General features: G+C 44.8%; 2 protein-coding genes across 3 annotated transcripts in view; both read left to right on the forward strand.

Moving 5' to 3' along the window:
• Positions 1–7311, forward strand: part of TBC1D14 (TBC1 domain family member 14) — a 70989-nt gene extending 63678 nt beyond the window's left edge. For both annotated transcript variants that reach the window (XM_071556845.1, XM_071556846.1), the window contains 2 exons: positions 2268–2526; positions 3974–7311. In XM_071556845.1, the coding sequence (XP_071412946.1) occupies positions 2268–2526; positions 3974–4039 (325 nt within the window). In that variant the 3' untranslated portion in view covers positions 4040–7311. The remainder of the gene's footprint in view (positions 1–2267; positions 2527–3973) is intronic.
• Positions 7312–9366: 2055 nt separating this feature from the next.
• TADA2B (transcriptional adaptor 2B) lies at positions 9367–15504 on the forward strand. The gene is made up of 2 exons (XM_071556847.1): positions 9367–9641; positions 10854–15504. The coding sequence occupies exons 1-2, from the start codon at positions 9372–9374 to the stop codon at positions 11844–11846; spliced, it is 1263 nt and encodes a 420-aa protein (XP_071412948.1). The 5' UTR covers positions 9367–9371; the 3' UTR covers positions 11847–15504.
• The last annotated feature ends 1477 nt before the right edge of the window (positions 15505–16981 follow it).

Consider the following 16981-nt stretch of genomic DNA (forward strand, 5'->3'; position numbering starts at 1 on the left):
CTAATAAAAAATGTCTTCCACTAGGAAAGGTTTGAAGGGAGCAAATGCTGTATCCATTCTTAGCCGTGATTCCTGCGGATGTTTCATTGCTTATTCTTGGGAGTACAGTCTCTGTTCTTAGGTCTTGATGCCTCAATTCCATCCGAGTATTAATGGAACTTAAGTGCTTTCTGAAGTTCCTGCTAATGGTGCTTCCTTCCAAATTATGAAGAGCTCAATTGCAAACACCTTATTTGATGTGACAGCTTTTTTGATGTGAGGAAATCTTTTCATACAAAAGTAGTGTTCTAATAAGTAGTTCTTTTTTCTGACAGTTAATTTTCCGTGTAGTTGGAGATTTAATACATATGGGTTATTGAGGTTAGGTCTGAATCATGACAGAATAATGGCTTTTCAGAATAAAAACAGTTCAAAAAAATTGGCATTGTTACTTATCTTTAACCAGGACTCATTTCTGGCTGGGTGTTTGCCTGCTGCTTGGTGACCAGGAAAGGACTCAGTTGAATTGCTTCCTATTACACTGCTCCTTTTAAATTGAAAAGCTGTTGCTGCTTCCTGTGCGTGTATGTACAGACGAGTCTTAATTCTGTGTAGGTATTCTGTAGAAAGACAGTTTTATGTGGGGTGTGGCTGTACAAAAATACTAGAAGAGTAAACAAACTCTGCTGTGCACCATCAACCAGTGACCCCCAGAGAAGGAGGTTGTATCATGCTGTTCTTACACATTTGTGTACATATGTAAAATACACACATGGCCAAGTGTGTGTTTCTTTCAACCAAGACTCGTGTTTGTTTATTTTTATAATTCTAATTTAGCTTTTTTGAGAACAGAATTTGAATTATTTCCACTTGTTATAAAAAGATTGCAATGAGATGGAAAGATAGGAAAGAGTAAAATCCTAAGGATCATAAACTTGCAATTCTCTTGTCCCCTGAATTTGTGCAAATGTTAGTTTTATCTTGATGTTTCTAAAATGAATATATTTTCCTTTTTCTCTAACGTGTGCAGGTGCACACAGAAACCAGATATTTGATGACAGATCATTCAAATAATCTTCTATAGTAAAAAGCAGATACTGCAGAAAACCTTTGATTATTAGAATTTGCTGTGAAAATACGTTAATTCATATTCTGTACCTGTATATATGTATGTATCTGTTCCATTTGATTTTTTAATGTAAATCCGAGTTTCCTAAATAAAGAATTGGAGCTTAGTCTTAAACACAGGAGAACTGCCGTTCGATTCAGCACACTTGAAAGGGACTTTTCTGTTAAAAGCCGTGAAAAGGTTTGATTTACATTCGAGCCTTTGCTGACCTCTGCCGGGGAGACAGTTCTTTGCAGTTTCACAGACTGCTGTGCAGTACAGCTGGGGAGAAGAGTTCTCTCTGAATTCTGAAGGAAAAAGCCTCTGTGACTCTTTTTCCTTATGTGCTGTAAAGTGATTCAGGGAAATTTAGTTCCCATCAATTGCTGTTGGGTCCTTGTTGGTGGCAATGCTCCTGCTCTGCCGGTGTTGGACAGGGAAGAGAGGAGGGAGGGTGTTGTGCTCCTGCCTGCAGGGCTGTCAGCATTTTGGTGAAGGAAGAAATGTGCTGCTGGTATTTAATGAAAATGCAGTTTTAGCAGCTGGGAGGACATTCTTGCTTCTACTGTTACCCTTTCTGTTATTGCCCCATCTGTTCAGGCACACTGAGCCACCACCTTATCACAGCTCCTGCACCTTCTCTCTGCCTGTTTCTCTCAGCTCAAGAGAGTTCAAGCTGATCTTTCCTCCAAAGCTCATGCCATTATTACTTTGCCACTCAATCAAGACTAGAACACAAGAGTTAATTTTACACATCTCCTTTATCTCATCCACATCCTTTGCCGTTTGTCTTAAGGTTCAGCTTTTTGTGTTTTTGCAGCTAAAATGGCATCAGTCTTGAACTCTGAAGTGATGATTAAATAGACCTTTGATTATACCTGTGGTCAGTGCATGCCCATCATAAAACCATGTGTGCTGTGCCTTTTGGTGTGATCCAGGAAAATCAAACTTGGAGACTCGGGCTGATAGCAAGATACCTTACTGGTTGTACAATTTAATGTTGTTTCGTGGATTGGTTATGCTGCAACCAACAGAAGTACTTTTGAAATATCAAAAGGAATATTCAATTTCAAATATTTGAGAGGCCTCAAACCTACTGATGAACAGTCTTTGTATTATTGTGAGTATCCAAGACATTTTTCCTGTCGACTAACTCTGAAAATTTTGTTCTGTTTTTCAGGATATTCACATTGTACAGCAAATCTTTGCCTCTAGACTTGGCGTGTCGTGTCTGGGATGTTTTCTGCCGAGATGGAGAAGAGTTTTTATTCCGTACAGCACTGGGAATATTAAAACTTTTTGAAGATATTTTGACCAAAATGGACTTCATTCATATAGCCCAGTTTTTAACAAAGCTACCAGAGGACTTGCCTTCAGAAGAATTCTTCACATCTATTGCTGCCATTCAGATGCAAAGTAGAAACAAAAAATGGGCTCAGGTAAAGAGGATGTCAATATTTGATAAGTGATGATTGTACTGTGCTCGTGCAGATGGGGTTTGGCAACATCTGGAAGGATGTTCTAGCAGAGCTAGTGTGTGATTTTACAGGTAGGTGGGACTGTGCAGCTCACTCTGTGCTTTTAGCATACATTGAGGTGAGTGGAGTCCTGGAGCTCACTCTCTTCTGGACAGGGAGAGCTCAGTCAACATTCAGAACTGAAAGGCTGAGTGAAATCGATGATGTGTCACACAACTTTTAAAATGTAATAATTGCAAAGGCTGCTGACAACATTACAAGTTGATATTTAAAAGCAGAAATTCACTCTTTGGGAGATGATGACAATTTGTCAGGACACGTTATCATACAGTTGCCATTTTAATCTTCTTGAGGATCTCTTCTTCCTCATTTTGAGCTATACAAAAGTGATTGTATCTGAATTCTTTACTGGGATTTAGCATATCATTTCAGAAATCTCACAAGTGTAATTTCAGCTAAATTCCAGTTTAAAGGAAAAAGATGTATCATCTGAATGTGGAAATGGTTAAGAGGCTGTAACAGCCATTGCTGCTGGAGAGTGGAACTCCCTTGTTATTTTTACATTTCCTTCTTTGTTCAAAGCCATAATACAGCTCACTCCATGAGTCGTTCTGTAACAGAGCTCTGCCCCTTTTACCCATGTATTTTTTGCAGTGGAACTGAAAGGTGATGTTAAACAGGGTGGTTGGGGCAATTCAGCTGCAGGTGGGTGTTCCTCTTCTTTCCTGGGGCAGCAGTCTGTCTGCAGGTGCTGGGGATTGCCAGCCTGCTCTTCGAGGGGAGGATTTGTGACCTTCCCAGCAGGAGGAGCCGTGTCCCTCTGAGCCTTGTCCTGTGTGTGGGAGCGCAGCTGCCCTGCCCCCTGAGCAGCACAGCAGGGCAGCGTGTCCTCCTGGCACCTTCCCCACACAGCAGCTGCCATTTGGCCTCTGGCCTTGGTCCTAAGTACAGACCCAACTTTTTGCTTTCCTCAAGAACATTTTTCAGCCAATCTCTACAAGTGTCCTCCCCGTCTCATTTCTTGTTTAGCTGATCTTGTTCACCTTCCTTGAACATGTGTGTGGCAGAGGGTTGCATTCCAATAGTCTCAGCCTGGTGCTGCTTCCCATGCAGGGTAGGAGAGAGAAGGGGTCCTGTTCTGCCAAGGACCCCAAATAACAGGCTTAAAAAGTGTGTGTTGTGGGGGAGATGGAGTTTAAACCTTTGTTATCCATTTCTATCCACCATGCCACAAGGACTTATGGGAGAGGTCTCTGTCAGTGGAGAGGTTCTGTAAATCTGATTACATTTAACAGTTTAAGTAGTATTGCTCAGACCTAATTAAATTGGAAACTCTTCAGACAATGAATTATTGAGTCATTTTTTAAATCTAATATTTTTCTTCTCTCTCATTCCTTGGAATGTCCAGATACTGGCTGCTCTGCAGAAAGATAACCGGGAAATGGAAAAAGGAAGTCCTTCACTCAAACGTTAACCTTGGGTTTGCCTCCAGTGACTCAAAGGAAAAGAGCTAAAGTGGCAAAACTGTTGGGTACTGTTTGACATGTATGAGCCTGCAAATCAAAGTGTTACTTCAGAGTTTTGTTTAGTAGTAGGATAGCCTTAAAGGGGAGAGAAGAAAAACGAGGATGAGAGGAGGAGGAGGAAGAGGGGGTAAAAAAAGGAAGAAAATTAGGGGATAAACCCCCTATAAATTAAACCCAGGCTTAGCCTTAAACTTTTAGTGCTACGAGCATGTGCTGTGGAGAGCATTACACATTCTGTACTTCTGATGAGGGCAGTGAAATGAAGTTATATCAAGGTTTGAGTGTTTATGAATTTCTTTCCTTTGGTGTTTTAAAAGACTGGACATTCAGCAATGCTGGTTGTTTAGAAGCTATTCCTCTGTTTCACTCTTAGGCAGGATATATTTCCAATACCTGTAGAAGTCGCTGGATCTGGATTTTAAATAACTGGTGCTGGAATTTATAGTTAAACAATGTGAGGACCATTTCTTTAGAAATGCTTTTGTTTTATAGGCTGTGGGTCCCATTTACCAAAGAAATCATCTAGACATAGAACTACATTCCTTTATTTAATAAGAAAAATGTAAGTAGAAAGTAACCTTGGAAAAGAAGTCACACTAGCAGAGCATCTTCAAGATACCTTGGAAATTTGTTTCCAATCTTGATGCATATGGAGGAAATTCTGTTGATCTGACTAGATTCCAAATTCATCAAGAGGGTTCTGGTATCAAGCTGGCATCATTTCCCAATTGACTCTCTTTCCTCTGGTTAAAGCCAGGGTCACATGCTACTAAATGCCTGTTTTTCCATGTCTCCCTCCTGGGGCTGTTCTGTTTTTCGGGGAGTCCTTGCCTATCAGCTGCTTACTCCTGTGCCACGTCTCCAGGCACTGTGGGCTGAGCAGATAAACTGAGAAATGGTTAAAAGCAACTTTGATAGTTACTTTAAACCCAGCTTTGCTCATTGGCAAAACTGAACAGGAGGGTGTAGGGGAGCAGTTTGGTCTGACAGTGCTGCTGCTGAAAACCAGGAGTTCTGTGGGATCTCCTGGACTTGCTGCTGCTGCTACAGTGGGAAAGTGTTGTGTGGAGCTGATCATACAGTGACAAGTGAAAGAAGTTTATTGGGAAATGTGCCAGGCCAACACCATCAGGGTAAGTACAAACTCTCTTTTCTGACCTCTGATACATGAGAGCAAATCACAGCGGCAGCAAACTGTGGTTACATAAATCCCTACACAGCTCAGCTCCCCTCTGCCTTCAGATGAATGTTGAAGGGCAAATCACGAGTGCCTCTGATCTACAGGAATGTTTGTTGTGTAGTGTATAGTGTAAAAACTACTTTATAATCGCGGTGATCACTGAAAAGGGAAACAAAACTGAAGCAATATTTGTGTTAACTGTAAACAAGGGTTACTGACCCTCCTGCCCCGTGCTCAGTGGTTTCCCACTGCTCCTCAGTCTGGTTTATGCTGATCATTTTGGCATAGTCTGAGCAAAACAATGAGAAGAACAATTGTACACTGCTCAACTCAGCTTATAATGTAAAGGCCCGTGGGACATGATCACAGTACTGTCCTTTAGTACAAACATCATTTCTGAGGGATAATTTCATTGTGATATTAAGGGGAGTGAGAACAAGATTCCCTGGTAAGTGAGGACTTGTAATCACTTCGAAAAGATGCGTAATGCAAATGCAGCTGCAAGTCTGATACCTCACTGACCTCTTTTCCTGTCCACTTTGTGTACCTGTAGTGGATGTGTCCTTTTGTTGGTCATCTTAATTCCTCCACAAGACTTCTAGGTCATCACTTACTGAAAATAGGCATTAAGATGTTGATAGGAAATGTGTTAATTCTCCCAGAATTTGTGCAGCTTCGGTCCTCCAGTGAGTGGTACTCGTATGCTACATTGCTTTGAAGTGCAATAGAAAGCAGGAAGGTCAGTAAGTGTTTTGTAATATTACTTTTTCTATGAGTACAACAAATATGCCTTTCCATGAAGGATACATGAGGCCTGCCATCCCAAACATTTGCACTGTGCTTCCACACAGTCTATTGAACACAGAGACAACTCCTTTCTCAGTATACATTTTGGTGGTACTGTACCTGGCTTTGTGATTTAAGTCTTCACTGCAACTACATTTGTATTTCCTTTTAAAACAAGTCTATGAGTGTGGCTCATTTGTCTGGTTAAAAATGCATTTTTAGCTGGTAGGTATCTTGGCAGCCACTGACAGCCTGTTCCCCTTTCTCTCTTCTCAATAAATGTTGAATGTAACAGTGACAGTGGGCACAGTTGTGGGGAAAAAGGCCTGCTGCAACACTTGTGCACTGTTTGTTACTTGCAAATGTAACTATTTTCTTTTGTGATTTGATCTTTCTGTTCTGAAAAGTTGTATATATTTTCTAAATGATTTCTTTGTGTATATAAGGTATGTTCTTTAATGAAGAAACAGCAATGCAATAAGGAGCTTTGCACAGTTCGTTTTCAAACAAAAATACATGTGGAAAAAATCACCTGCCTGAACATGCAATTGTTTCAACTTCTCAGTAACTTGATTTGAAGGTAATGCTTGAATTTTGATAAAAACAGAAATGAGTAGTAAGGGCATAGAATTACTTGCCAGTGAGCTTTTAAGGTTTCTTGCAGCATACCAAATCTCTTAATTAGCTATTACAGAAATCTTCCTTAATGAAATTCAGGGAACTGCGTTAAAGAATTTGACAATTTTATTGTTCAGGTGCTTTAGAGTATCTGTAACGAGATTCATGAGATTTTTTCTTTCATTGAGCAAGTGTCCCCATCAAGCAAACTTTATTTTCTTCATGGGTTTGAGGAAACATAAAACAGCTGCTGTACACCAGAAGTACCAGAAGTACCACTGTCTGTGCAGCAGATCAGAGAAACCAGAAAACTGCAGCCAGCTTTGGGCTTCTGTACAATCTGCACTTTATAATAAAGCAGTTTTGCAACTTCACTCTGCAGTCAATCATATGTTATTTCATTTAGTAAACAATTTCATCTGGAAAAAAATAGTACTTTATAACAGCTTATTTTTGAACGTTTTAAAAAGTAGAATGACATACAGAAAACTGTTTATACATTCCCTGTACATCATGTTTAAATTGGGCTTGTGTAGTTACCATGTTTGTTTTGTTTAGATATCTGTATCAAACTGGAACTTTTTTCAACTGTAAATATACGGTTTTGTTAAATAAAGTCATGTAAAGTTATCTTAATCACCTGTTGTCAGTGTAATTTAGAAATCAAAAATTCCAGTACCTTCCCTGGCAGTTTTGGTCTGTCCAATAAGTGGACTCTGGGCCCTTTATGTACTGCAGGTGGAAAACTTTTTACTAATTCTTTCCAAGTTCTTGTGTTAAAATACCTGTTAAATTACATGAGGCATTTAGAAGATTTTGTACTTTATGGTGCCCACAGTTTATCCCATTTCATACACCTGTCTCTGGACTAGGTCTGAGATCTGATAAATTTATTATGAAAAGTAGCTGTAAAGAGATTTCTGTGACATTTGCAGATCTCAGAAATGCTTGAATACCTTCTGCTGGCTTGGTTAGAAAAGAAGAAATCTTGGTTTATTGCAAGTTTCATAATCACAAAGGCAGTATTGTTTTACTTCTTACATAAATTCAGAGCCGAAAGTGGAGAGGTTTCCTGTTGCTTGTTTAGCTGAGAAGATGCCGAAGCACCAAAAGAAGATGGATGAAAGAGTGGAGAGGGCAGTGCCTGTGCCCCAGGGCTGCGTGGGGAGTGCTGCCACAGCCTGGGCTGCCACGGTTTGGTTTCTGCACTGAGCAATGTCCCTGTTTGATGTGCTCGATTAGGACACTGAATCAGAATTGCTCTCCATAAGCTGATACCTGTACCAGGAGTTGCACAAATTTGTTCAAAGGTAGATTTACTTTTCCTTCCCTGTTTTCCCAGTGGTATTTTTAGTCTGTATTTTCCTCCATACCAGCACGTGAGATTAGGAACTGAAAAGATGTTTGTCTCTACTGCTTTCCAGTGCAATGTCTTCCTGTATTTACAGGAGGAAAATGGGGGAATCTTTGATCTTCATCCTCGGGGTGCTTTGGAAGGGCAGGGTCACAGTGGATGATTGGAACTCGGTGCCAAGAGGAAAAGTCCTGGAGCTGTGAAGTGTGAACAGTGTCTCGGGAGCATCTGTTTCAGTAGAAACAGTTCAGAGAATTACACCCTCCCTCACCTGCACCCTTCTGGCCTTCTCCCAATGTCCAACGTGCAGCAAATAAAAGTATCCGAGATGTATTTTCCCTGCTTCCCTTCCTTTTATCTACTTACATTCACTGCTTTGTAGTATTTAACAAGTTAAAGGAAGGTTTGTATGTCTTAAACTAAAAGCAGCAAGAAGTGTAGGAATTTTTCTGGCAGGAATTTGTAAAAAGGAGAGATGACCACTGATCATCCTTATTTATGGAAATAGTTCTGTGGAACACCATGGAACGCCTCTCACTCGTTGACAGCTACAGTCAGCAGAGGAGCTACTTAGTCAACAGTGCTTACTATCAAAGGTACAGTTTTTCATGTCTTTTTTTTCACAGAGGTGGTTTGAGTTACGCTTATCTGCTTTCACTGTGCAGCAACCACAACCAGAGACAGCTCTACTGGTACTTTGTGAAAGGTTTTAGAATATTAGTTGTGCAATGTCCCTTCACGAGTAGAGTGTCTGTCTGCTCTTTATCGCCACATGAGCAGCCAGATTTGTGCGCTGTGTTTTAAGTGCACACACCACAACTTCTTTTGCAACCCAAACCAGCAGCTCCAACGCCGCTCGGCGATCCCAGTCCCACAGCGGGTGTAATTCCAACCGGCGTTGGAAGACTGAAGGACCCTGCTCCTGCTCTTTGCCCCGGGGCTGCAGCTCCTGTCCCGTCCGTGTCACAGCCGCTGAACCCGTAAATCGGGGCCTTTGCCCCGCGCTCCCCTTGCCGGGACGGCCCGAAGGCCGCGGGTGTGTCTGAGGGCCCGGCCCGGCCCCGCCGCTTCCCCGTTGCCGGGCAACGCCGCCCGCCCCGCCTCTCGTCCCTTGCGGCCAATCCACGATGGGGTCGCTCAGGGTCGCCCCTCCCATTGGTCGCCGGGAAGGCACGCGGACCCCGCTCTACCAATCGCGAGCCGTGTCCCGCTGTGACACGCCCCGCGCCGGGCGGCGCTGCTCCCATTGGCCGGGACTAGGCGGGGCCCCGCCCCTCAGGCGCGCTGCCATTGGCCGGGCAGCGGCGGGGGCGCGGCCGCGCGCGCGCGCGGGCGGGGTAAGATGGCGGAACTGGGGAAGAAGTACTGCGTGTACTGCCTGGCCGAGGTGAGCCCCCTGCGCTTCCGCTGCACCGAGTGCGCCGACATCGAGCTCTGCCCCGAATGCTTCTCGGCGGGCGCCGAGATCGGCCCGCACCGCCGATGGCACGGCTACCAGCTGGTGGACGGCGGCCGCTTCACGCTGTGGGGCGCCGAGGCCGAGGGCGGCTGGAGCAGCCGCGAGGAGCAGCTGCTGCTGGACGCGATCGAGCAGTTCGGCTTCGGAAACTGGGTAAGGGGCGCGGGGCGCAGGCGGGCGGCGCTGGGGCCGGGCAGCCCCGGCGGGGGCTCCGGGCACACCCGGCTCGGACCCGCCGGGGCTCCGGCGTTCGCTCCCCCGGCACAGCGCTCGGAGCCGCCCCTGCCCTGGGCTCGGGCTCGGGCTCGGGCAGCGTGTTCCGGCTGCGGGAGGGGCTCGTCGGCCGCGCGCCCCACGGGCAGCCCGTGCTTTAAACAGCAGCGGTGAGAAAACAGCTCCATTTCACGGAATCGCAGGATGGGTGAGGCTGGAAGGGACCACAGTGGGGCATCTGGTCCGACCTCATCCCAGAGCGCATTGCACAGGACTCCATCCAGACAGCTCTGGAATATCTCCAGTGAAGGAGATTCCACAACCTCTCTGGGCAATCTGTTCCACTGCACAGTCACTGCACAGTAAAGAAATGCTTCATGTTTAGGGGGAGCTTCCTGTGTATCAGTTTCTGCCTGTTACCTCTTGTCCTGTTGGTCGGCACCACCTGGGGGCACCTGAGCACGTCTTTACACCCTCCCTTCAGATATCTATAGACTTTGATGAGTTCCTCTCTCAGCTGTACCTTCCTGAGGCTGAACAGGCCCAACTCCCTCAGCCTTTCCTCCTAAGAGAGATGCTCCAGCCCCCAGTCACCCTCTTTGCCCTTCACTGACTATTTGATTCATTTTTCATGTATTTGATTCATTAATTGTCATTTGATTATGTTTTGCTTTTAGAGTGTACGATCATTGCAGCTTGTCTAGTTCTTAAATTATTAGAAAAGAGTAAATACTGTCATTCTTGCTGTAAACATTGTTTGTCTTTATTTCCACATTGCTCTAAATCACTTCAGCACTATGACAGAAGGGAACAGAACCCAAGCTCTGTAGTGCTGTCAGTGCTGGCCTGGGACTTGGAAAGCTTCCTGGTGATGGTAAGCTGCTTTCTGAGAGTGTCATGGATGCTCAGGAATCACGGTGTGGATCCAGTGTCTTGATGTTCCTGGTGCTGTTTTCATGGCTTCCCTGCACTTGCAAATGCTCACCCGGTCCTGAAAACACAGATCTGATGGAGACACGGCCGGTGTCGGTGTTGCTAGAGAAGTTTAGACACTGTGAGGAGCAGGGAGAAGGTTGTGTTTCTGCCTGAGCGCTGATTATGCTGGAGGTGTAACGGGAATCATTTTATCACCCCTCCTTTCTTTCTGTTCAGGAGGACATGGCTGCTCACGTGGGAGCATCCCGGACACCGCAGGAGGTGATGGAACACTATGTGAGCATGTACATCCACGGCAACCTGGGCAAGGCCTGCATCCCTGACACCATTCCCAACAGAGTGACAGACCACACGTGCCCCAGCGGTGGCCCCCTGTCCCCCAGCCTGACCACGCCGCTGCCGCCGCTGGACATCTCGGTGGCGGAGCAGCAGCAGCTGGGGTACATGCCCCTCCGCGACGACTACGAGATCGAGTACGACCAGGACGCCGAGACCCTCATCAGTGGCCTCTCAGTGAACTACGACGACGATGATGTGGAAATAGAGCTAAAAAGGGCTCACGTGGACATGTACGTCAGGAAACTGAAGGAGAGGCAGCGGCGGAAGAACATCGCACGGGACTATAACTTGGTACCGGCCTTTCTGGGGAAGGATAAAAAAGACAAGGAGAAAACTCCCAAACGGAAGATCACAAAGGAAGAGAAGGAGCTGAGGCTGAAGCTGAGGCCGCTCTACCAGTTCATGTCTTGTAAGGAGTTTGAAGACTTCTTTGAGAACATGCACAAGGAGAGGATACTCCGAGCAAAGATTCGGGAGCTGCAGCGGTATCGGCGCAATGGAATCACCAAAATGGAAGAGTCAGCGGAGTATGAGGCAGCCAGGCACAAACGGGAAAAGAGGAAGGAGAACAAAAACATAGCTAGTTCCAAGAGAGGGAAAGAGGAGGGTAAAGAAGGGGAATTTGCTGCCATTGAAAACCTGCCTGGCTTTGAACTCTTATCAGACAGGGAAAAGGTGCTCTGCAGCTCTCTAAACTTGAGTCCTGCACGTTACCTGACTGTGAAAACTATTATCATTAAAGACCATCTCCAAAAAAGACAAGGAATTCCTTCAAAGAGTCGCCTTCCCAGTTACTTGGATAAGGTACTGAAGAAAAGGATTTTAAACTTTCTGACAGAAAGTGGTTGGATATCCAGGGATGCTTCATGAAACTCAGCTGAATGTGAAATAACACAGCAGAGGCCCCTTACAGCCTCAAGGACTCCGTTATTTTTTCTTTCCCTCCCCAAAGATGCAGAAACTTGTCACTTAAAACCAGAAAAAAGGAAATACATAACCCCCCCCCCATCATCATGATCCATGGTGGTTCAAATAGACTTTTGCTTTGGATCATGGAAAATACTCAATTGTGAAACTTATACATAGGATGTCACTGCTTTTGGTACATTCTTAGAACAGATTTTTTCATGTCTCAAGTCCAGTAGTCCCAGAGTAGTTGCTTTAGTCCATACTATTGGATAAATGAGTACCAGTGTAATCCCTGCTTTTCTTTGAAGGTAGGAGATAGTTTCATTGGCTGGGAACTTTGTTCACCCTTTTTTTGGCATAACGCTGGCAGTAAAGTGAAGCTCGCAAAAGGCCTGAGCTCAGGAGCAGGGTGAGAAAGGACTTTTGTAACCATTGCTAAGCTTTTGGAACATTCTCCTTAATAACTACAGCACAGGGACAGCAGGGTGAGAGTTCCTGTCGAGAACACAGCAGGGATGAGCCGTGGCAGGGAGTGGAAGGAGATGTGGTAGGTGAGATGCTTCAGGGCCTTATGGAGAGGGTGGTTGAAGAGCTCCCTTCACACCCAGCTGATCTGGGCATTGCTTTGTCTTGAATTTTTCCTGAAATAGAGCCCTCTGAAAGCTGTGATGTGACTGAATTGATATTGCACTTGCAGGAATACCCAGGAACTGTGGTGCTCTGTTCCAGAGGGGTCAGTGCTACGGCAGAAATGGGGTTTGGGAGAACAGGCAGCCAGTTGTCCTGCAGCGGTTTGGAGCCTCAGGCAGCAAAATAACTGTTTTTTCTTGTTGGGGCAGCCTGCTCCTCCTCCTTTGGGATCTGTAACTGCAGAGCTTTTATGGGCTGGTAGGTGTAGCTGCCTCCTGAATTTGGCTGGGAAGGGCAGGGAAAGGGAGCAAGATTCTCAGATGGGGCACAATTGTTGAGATTGGTCTTTACCAACAGAAAGAAGTGATGCAGGTCGTGTCAGAATGCACAGCTCAGTGTTCCTGAAGCAGGGAGCAGTCGGCCCAGCCACTGCAGGTGCTGCCTGCACGTACCTGAAATGTACAGGCCTAGGCACGTCCAAGCTGAAGCTGACAGGACAGTGCACCTTGAAAGGGAACTCATCCCACCCCTGCCAGCTGCAGCCTGGAGTGCTGCTGGAGCACCAGCTGGGATGTAACAGCAGTGACAGAAATGCCAGATCCACAGTACTGTTCTAGTAAGATTCACTGATTAAGATAAAGATATTGAAAGAGGACTAGGAAAGGATTTTTATGCTCATTTCATCCTTAAATTCCTGTGCTGGTATTTAATCAAATGAATCAAAAATGGTGGTTGCCACGTGGAAGATGCCACAGTGGTGTTTGTGCCTGAGCCTCTCTGCAGGTCATGTCTGGAGCAGGAAGCTGTGACTGGAGACCAGCTGGGCAGGTCTTCTGGAGTGTGGGTGTGCCAAAACTTGGAACCTGACAGGCTTCAAAACCAGTGCAAGCACTGGAAAAGTCATCTTGCTTTGATGCTTTGGGCTGAAGTCAGTTAAGGATATCACAGAATCTTAAAGCAGTATTAATTCTGCAATTTGGCAGAGGTATTCTGCTCAGAACTGGGTTTCAGTTAACACATCCAGCATTACCAAAATAGTGTTACCAGTGAGTTTAGAAAAAAAGGGGTACAATTACAAAGCCAGCATTTCTAAGGAAATAAAAACCAAAACTGTAGTGCCTTTTTCTTTTGAGCTTACAAATGTTATGTCCCTTCAGAAAAGTTAAGGGCTATGTCCTCTGGATGTAATACTGTTTGGCTTAGCTGTGAGTGGTTTGTTGTGGCATCCTTGAGACAAAACTGTCTCCCCTTGGCAGCAGCGGAGCCAACTGCAACGTGCTGAGTAGCTTTAAGAACCACTTTGCCCTACATGCATGTAAAGCATCACACCAGTTCATAAGGTGAAACCCCTGGCTACTTTCTCTGTCCTCCACTGGAAGGAAGCTCACTTTCTTTCCAGTAGTTATGCAATTTGGTTCTTCCTGCAACTTGTTCCTAACTGCCATAACAGGGTGTTATGAAGCCTCAACTCTGCATGTAGCTGGCAGTTAAAAAGAATTTATTGTTCGTTCTAATGTTTTTTTTTTCCTTCAAATCTGTGATTTTCATATGTCTACACTGTTTTGGCACATCTAACTCTAACTGAAGCAATAGCATAAAGCCCATCTGAACAATAACTTAGGAAAAAATCTAGGCACCAATGAGTCATTTAAATGTTGAAATGAATTCAGCATTTACACTTTGTAGCTTCTTAATTCCTCAACCCCTCCAAAATGTTTCTTTGGTGCTAGACGTAACTTATTGAACATCAAAATGAATGTAAAATAAAAGTATTTTTAATGTATGAAATATGGATATCAATATTTATTTTGTACTTGCAAGCAAATTCAAGGTGGTAAATGTTTGCTTTAGCAAATGCTCGTCCCTTGGAAAGGGCTTCCCTAGAAGCAGTGTCTCATTGTCAGCTATGCTTTTAATTTTAAAGGTGACTTGCACTAGAGGATGCTGCTGTTCCATATTTCACATGGAACTGATTTAGTCTAAGCATTCCTTTGTTATGAGCTGCTGGTTTTCTGTTGTTGTTTTTAAGTTGAGATGCAGTTAATGTTAATCCAGCAACTTCCTAGAGCCTTGCTGCTTCTCTTCTGTGGTGAAGGGGCTGAGAAAAAACATGTCAAAGAGCTCTTCAGCTTGTCTCTTGTGTTGATCTGGAAGTGCTTCCTGTACTGTACAAATAACCCGGCCTTCATGTTGCTAATGACAAGGTGTTTTATATGCTTAATGCTCTTGACTTTTCTAATTAAAGTTATTACTAATGACTAGTATCTGCCTTAACAGCACTGATGTCAGGTTGTGAGAAACAACACTCTCTAAGCTGTTCAGAATGCTGCCCTGCTCTGGTCAGAGGCCACGCTCAGTCTGTGCAGTGCCAGGGATGTGTTAGATGAGCACAGACTCCCTGCTGTGACAGCTGCCCAGCACAGCCCCTCCTGCTGCGGTTTTCTGTGGCCCCGGCCTGCCGCGGTGTGGTGGCTGCAGCCCCTCCTGCCCCGTGTGCTGTGCCTGCCCCAGCAGCCCCTCCTGCCCCGTGTGCTGAGCCTGCCCCAGCAAGCATTAACAATGTCAACAGGTTTGCAGAGTCTTTGACCATAAACTGCCCTGTAAATCACACAAACTAAGTACTCTGCCATTATCCTCCTGCGTGGTCACTGCATCAGATTTCTTTGTAACTCAGATTTCCTGAGCCTTTTGGTTGCCTGTCTCTTCTCACAGAATGTCTTTGCATGTGCCCCAGCAGCTCCTGAGTGATGACACACCTAAATACTGTGAAGGAAGGCACCTGGTGAGCATGTTCAGCTCATCAGCTTCTTTCTTGCTTAGAGGGAATGTTGCACTCACTTGAATAGTGTACTGGTGTAGCTGTGCCAGACACAAATGCCTGTGCTGAAATCACGTAAAACCAAGCTGATGTTGTGCACACAGCATTTTACTGGATTTCTGCATTGTATATTGGTAAATAAACTTGTATTAAAGTTTCTTTCCATGACTGATTTAGCAGTATTGTAACTTGTGCAGTGAGGAAAACAGCTGAAGTCATGCAGTAACAAATGGAAACCATTGTAGCTAAATGGTGGTGGGTGGAAAAGTGGCTTTACGAAATAGACAGCACTTGAGGTAGCTTTGTTGGCTGCTTAAATTCCAGAACCGCTGCCCTCTGATTCCTTCAGTGCTCCTTCCTGTGCCATGGCAGAGTGCACAGGTGGCTGAAGCTCCTTGTACAGACTGACACACTCTGTGCTGAAGCCACTCTGAGGGCGCAGGCCAGGGGAGAGCAACCACTTCAGTGAGATACTAAGTTATCAAATTACAAGATGAACCTTGTGCTGAACATTTAACAAGAAATCCTGTTTAAGAACATCCCAAATGAAGTAATGTAGTCCCAAAATGACTGTGTGTGAGGCACTCAGAAGCTCCTTAAAAAATCTTCATCTGCTAGGGAAGGAGGTGTCTGTTTAATTACCTTATGGGGAGAACTTCCATACCAAGGAAGTTATTATTACATTTAATTTAGATTCAGAGGGGTTGGGAGGGGACAAAACAACACATGACAGTTCTTAAAAGGTATATAGAATTGATCCTGGTCCCTTTATGGCATCAGTTTAGAATGGGTCTTGATCAAAGCACACAATCTTACTTCACACAGGTACAGCATGTTCTTAAAATCCAGATAGAGGGAAGTTACTTCCAAATTCAACTTCAGTTTATAGAATCCCTTTTTCCCCCTGTATTTTTCAGTCTTTGCCTTTTTATCCCCATACTTGATTAGTTTTAAAATGTTAACATGGTAGCTTGTCCTCCCACACACTTCGAAAAATTAACTCTCCCTCCTCTGCCCAAGTCAAAGCATTGATTTTCTTTCTTAAGAGTTGAGAAATAACGAATGAATCCTTAAACATTGCATTTTGTTGTATGCACTTAGGTTGTTCCTGGTTAACTGATTCCCATGAGGGAAACCAGCACTGGGGAAAAGAAGCCTTAAGGAATGAGCAATCACTTCTCACTATGAGTAGGTTTTATGGGGCAGTTAAATGCCTCCCCGACATCCGATCCCGTCAGATCTCGGAAGCTGAGCAGGGTCAGCCCCGGATTAGTACTTGGATGGGAGACCTCCTGGGAAATGCCGGGTGCTGTAGGTTCTAGTCCTGAGGACTTCACTGGCACCGTCCAAGCTCGCTCGGCCGTGGCAGATGAACCTCAGGACTTAAAACGGTGGGGCCAGTTCTGCGCACGCTGAGCCTCATCTAAAATCCACTGCACAGGCTGGAAGGGCACACCCACGTGGGGACAGCCCTTCCCAAATCTTCCTTCGCGAAGTTTGGCCATACATGAGTAGGTTTAGTGTTCCATAAGCTGCTGGCAACTGCATTTGAAGCAAAAAATGTAACCCGTACTTGACCTTCAAGTTCCTTAATCCAAGATAACCAGAAACATGGTAAAAAATTCAGAAGTACTTACTTTTTACCAGG

This window comes from Pithys albifrons, chromosome 5 (genome assembly GCF_047495875.1).
Source record: "Pithys albifrons albifrons isolate INPA30051 chromosome 5, PitAlb_v1, whole genome shotgun sequence".
NCBI classification, from domain to species: Eukaryota; Metazoa; Chordata; class Aves; order Passeriformes; family Thamnophilidae; genus Pithys; species Pithys albifrons.